The 5,054-nt window shown below is 45.8% G+C and overlaps 1 protein-coding gene across 2 annotated transcripts in view; it reads left to right on the top strand.

Annotated features, from left to right (window-relative positions):
• Positions 1–5,054, top strand: part of NCEH1 (neutral cholesterol ester hydrolase 1) — an 82,208-nt gene that overhangs the window by 53,770 nt on the left and 23,384 nt on the right. For both annotated transcript variants that reach the window (XM_045297521.1, XM_004704078.2), the window contains exon 2: positions 1,837–2,065. In XM_045297521.1, the coding sequence (XP_045153456.1) occupies positions 1,837–2,065 (229 nt within the window). The remainder of the gene's footprint in view (positions 1–1,836; positions 2,066–5,054) is intronic.

The following is a 5,054-nucleotide window of genomic DNA, read 5'->3' as shown; positions in this document are numbered from 1 at the left end:
CTTATCTTCATGATGCTCCTCCTGCGTTCTAGTTGTGTTAAAGTTCCCTCTAAGCAACTCTCCTGGGCTGGATTCTGCGGAGTCCCTCTGCTATTGCCTCTTGTTCTTATTGCTTATTTTGAACACTTGAAATGGTTTTATAGTGCAGTATTTGCCAACTCTTGTCCTGGCAGGGCATTGCATAATCTTACGCAATAAGAGTATTTATGAAACATGCTGGGCTTGGCTGGCTAGGAGCTGAGACTCATTCTTACAGCCCACCTGCACCCTCTTCAAGGTACCCTGATGTGCTCTGCGCACTGGCTGGGACACTGCAGTACTGCATATCAGAGACATTACCTAGTCCTGTATTATTCTCCTTGTAACATTGAGTCCTACATCTTATAGTGCCATTGACCATGTCACCAAAGTATTCGTACTATTCTCTGTTTGCAAGTCTATAAAAGAGCACTGTTAACTTCCAGGTGTTTCCTTTCCTGAAGGTTGAGCATTACTAGGAGATACAGCATCAAGCACTAATGTGCAGTCACTCTTTGATACTTCTTGGTCTTTCTTGTTTGATGCCCGGTTTGCAGATGACTTTTAGTTCTCTGCTTTTTAAGCATGGCCGTTAAGTCTTGCAGGGCCCTTAAGCCCTGGGGGTATCATGGTTACCTGTTGGGCTGCTGACTACAGGGTGGTCCATAGTGGGAAACCACTGTTGCTCGGAGGAAGAAAGAGGAAGCTTTCTGTTCCTGTGAAGAGTTACAGCCTCAGGAACCCTCGGGGGCCAGGTCTACCCTGTCCTCTAGGATGACTAGGAGCCTAAATCAACTCGATGGCAGTGAGTGTGATGGTCTTGTGGAGAAGTCATCGTTATGAATGGAATGCAATGAGAAAAGCATGTATCATAACCACACCGCACCAAGGAGAGTAAGCTCGGTAGGCTCTTAACTTGGTGGGCTACTTGAGTTTTCTCTTCATGTTCCTTTTAGCCTCGCAGCCAAGTGCTTCCTCATTGCACCACCAGGCTCCTTCCGACCTAACAACGTCCGTGAACCTTTAGTGTAGAGGTCAGCATCCTGGGGGTAGAGGAAGAAGAGACTTGCCCGATTTCCGAGCGCTCTGGGCTCAGTCTGAGCTGGTCTGCTCCTGAATGCCAGAGCCTAGAGGGATTGGTTGACTCTGTTCCTTCACTCTTACACACTTACTCCATTCCCCTACTCTCAGAGCCACTGGACACACTTCCGTATATAAACTTGAAAGCACTTTTCAAAATAAGTAAACATAAAATATTCCTCTCCTTTATTTGCATTTTGATAAAGCGCTCTTCCTCCGCTCTTCATATATTATCAGAATATCAGGATCAGGATTTGTTGATCGAAATGTCAAAAATAATAATAAAGGGATTGGATCTTGACAGTCCCAAGACTTAGTTTCACTTCTACAGCTAAAGAGCCATGTGAATCTGGGGCTAATGACACTTGCCTTTTACTTATATCCACTGACTCGCGTCCATCCCATGTGTAGGGCAGAAGTGGCTAGATCGAGTTGCCAGTGGCCTTGAGCATACAGAAGTGTATCACCAGTGTTTCGGTGTGTGTGGCCCCGTCAACCTTGGGCTAATGATGTTATCAGAATACCGGCCTCATTTCCCTCCAGAGTTGGTCTCAACATCAAGGGAGAGCTCTTGTATGAAAAGCTTTCTAAGCTTAAAAATTAAAAGGAGCATGCAATGTGTTGTGTGGAAAGTGTCTCTTTTATCCTCCAGTACAGTGTGCCTGGTTTTTAAGAATTTCAGGATTAAGACAAAAAATGGACACATTTTCCCTCTTTTTTCCACCCCTCATCCTGCAGAGTAACCTGATCCACTACCTGGGCCTGAGCCATCATCTGCTTGCCCTGAATTTTATCATCATTTCTTTTGGCAAGAAAAGTGCGTGGTCATCAGCTCAGGTGAAGGTGACAGACACTGAATTTGATGGTGTGGAAGTCCGAGTGTTTGAAGGCTCCTCCAAACCCAATGAGCCACTGAAACGCAGCATTGTTTACCTGCACGGAGGAGGCTGGGCTTTGGCAAGTCCAAGTACGTTCTGGTCACCTTTGGATTATTTGGGACGGTGGTTGGCCTTGGGGGAGATTTATGATTGTGTTTGGCTTTCTCTTTAAGTAAGGAGATGGGGTGCCTGTTATCTGAGTTTCCCCGGAAGGTCCCAGTTACCGTGTTGTCTTAGCAGAATTATTACTGGTACCCCCTCTTCACTGTCAAAAGGTTCCTGATTTGAGTGATAATTGATTGTTTATTTGGCTGGGTTCTTTTTGAGAAGCAAAAACAGTGAGGTGTGTGTGTGTGTGTGTGTGTGTGTGTGTGTGTGTGAGAGAGAGAGAGAGAGAGAGAGAGAGAGAGAGAGAGAGATTTATATTTTTTAAAGTGGCTTACACATTTGTAGAATTAGGCAAGACCAGGCAATTTTCAAGTCTGTGGCTCAGATGATAGGCTGAAGACATGTCCTGGCTGTGTTGCTGGGGAGCTGGGGTGGGGGGAGGCAGCAGAGGTAAATGAATCCAAGGTTGTCAAGTGAGAAGTAGGCCAATGACAGCTTCTAGGATCTATAAACAACATGGCAGGATGGTTGTTCAAATCCAAAGAGGTAACAAGCCAGATGTAGGACCCAGACCCAGCAAGATTTTTCACAGCATCCACTTATATTGGAAGCAATCCACACCCCTGAAGAAACATTCTTTCTCTTCAAAGGATCAGGGCTATGATCTGAATAAGGGTGATTCCCACCGAAATCTTCTTACAATTGATAGGTTGCTCATAGTAGATCTCTTTTTGGAATTGATTACATTGTATTAGATCACATCATAAAGGTATTACTAGGCCTTAACTACAAATCACAGAACAAGATCACTGATATCACATGCAAGTGAAATTTTGCTGAAGATGATGTAACAATGGTTGCAGTAATACATTGACTGGGAGCTGCTGGAGTCAGAAGAGGATGTGGAGGAAGGGATATCACTGCTGATGTCAGATGGATCTTGGCTGAAAGCAGAGAATAGTAAAAAGATGTTCATTTGTGTTTTGTTGACTATGCAAAGGCATTCAACTCTGTGGAGAGCCTTGAGGAGAAGGGGAATTCCAGAACACTTCATTGTGCTCATGCAGGACCTGTACATGGATCCAAAGGCAATTTTTCAAGCAGAAGCAGGAAAGATTGCATGGTTTTGAATCAGAAAAGGTGTGCATCATGGGTGCAGCCTCTCACCATACTTACTCAATCTATGCTGAGCAAAGGATCAGAGACGCCGGATTAGATGAAGAGAAACAGCCTCAGGATCAGAGGCAGGCTCATTAGTAACCCGTAATAGGCAGATGACACAATCTTGCTTGCTGAAAGCAGGAGAACTTAAAGCGCTTGCTGACGAAGGTCAGGGATTGCAGCCTTCCATATGGATAACAGCTCAATGTAAAGGAAACCTAAATCCTCACAAGTAGATCAGTAAGTCACAATGATCAATGGAGAAAAGTTTGAAGTAGTCAAGGATTTTTATGTTGCCTAAATCCACAACCAATTCTCATGGCAGCAACAGCCAGGGTATCAACCCCTTAGTCTGGAAACGCTACTGAAACCTGGTCACTTTGGGTCACCCTGCTGGCATGCGAAATGTTCGTGACATAGCTCCAGCATCAGAGCAGCACAGCGGCCACCACAGTACGACAGACTGACAGAGCAGTAAGGGTTTGCCTCACAGGCGTGTGAAGGCTGGACTCTGAATCAGGAAGACAGAAGGAGAAGGGGTGCACCTGAAGTATTGTTATTTTGTATGCATTTGAAGAATAACGTATATTGTTATATATGACGAAGACTATTGAGAGTGTCAAGAACTCCAACAGAACAAACAAATAGCCTTGGAAGACATGCAACCAGAATTCTCCTGGGAAGCAAGAATGGTGAGACTTCGTGCACGAACCTGCAGACTTTGGGCATGCGATCGGGAGAGAACGGTCCCTGGAAAAGAACGTCATGCTTGGAAAAGCAGGACAGCCAAGAGAGGAACCTTCAACAAGAGAGACTGACACAGTGGTTCCGACTACGGTCCAAACGTAAGGACAACGGTGAGGACGGTGCAGGACGGGCGGTGTTCTGTGTGTGGTGTACGGGTCACTCTGAACTTGACAGCACCAAAAAGCAACAAGGACCACACCAGCCCCGAGAATCCCCAGCCCAGCGAAGTGGACACAAAATCTTAACTATCCTCTAAGGGGAACGTTTGTGTCTGTTCAGGTAGAGACTGTTTTGAAAATACTTCCTCCGACCTTAGTCCACAAGCTAGTCTATTTCGAAGTCCTACTAAAAGTTTTCTTCACCGAAGCATGGTGAAATGTTATTGTGCCGTAAGATGGGGGGATGATCTACAACCATTATGTATTTTGAAGTTATCTCTCTATGAAACAGAACAAGCTCTTTCTGAAGACGCCAACATTTTATCTCCTTTGAAAACCAAAGATTAACATATAAAAGGAATGTCTTTTTGTCCCCCATTGGCTAACGTTCACGAGCAAAACACTTTTAAAGTGGCAGGCAGCCAAATGCAGCAGCGCCATACAAGGTAGTTTTCAGACAAGCCGTGGTTTCATTTCTGCCCCTACTTATAATAAAGCTACTTCCCTATTGTCAACCCAAAGCTTTTGATATCTCCTAAGTTTAAAAAACAATAGCTGGAGAGCTCTGAGGGGCCGCCCCCAATCCCAACTACTACGTGGACACCTGCCCCTCCCTCCAGAAGAATTTATTTCAAAGGACAGCATTGAATCTGCAGCTCCGGGAGAGGGACATGTCTGATCGGAGCACATGGGAGCAGATGAAGCGGGAAGAGGAGAGAGTGGAGCACATCCTGGCCCACCAGGTCACGAGGACGACGTTCCCATTTCGAGCAGCCAGTCTACAGAGACGACCACATGCCCGGCCCCACTATGAGACATGACGTGCCTCACCCACCCATAGCCCTACAGGGAACAACACCAGAGCCACAGTGTGGGAATTGCGCCCAATCTGACCCCCCCACAC

Source organism: Echinops telfairi, unplaced genomic scaffold (assembly GCF_000313985.2).
Source record: "Echinops telfairi isolate 266 unplaced genomic scaffold, ASM31398v2 ScPeMD7_7420;HRSCAF=8458, whole genome shotgun sequence".
Classification (NCBI taxonomy): Eukaryota; Metazoa; Chordata; class Mammalia; order Afrosoricida; family Tenrecidae; genus Echinops; species Echinops telfairi.
The sequence above is the reverse complement of the archived record's forward strand: the minus strand, read 5'-3'. Positions and strand labels throughout refer to the sequence as shown.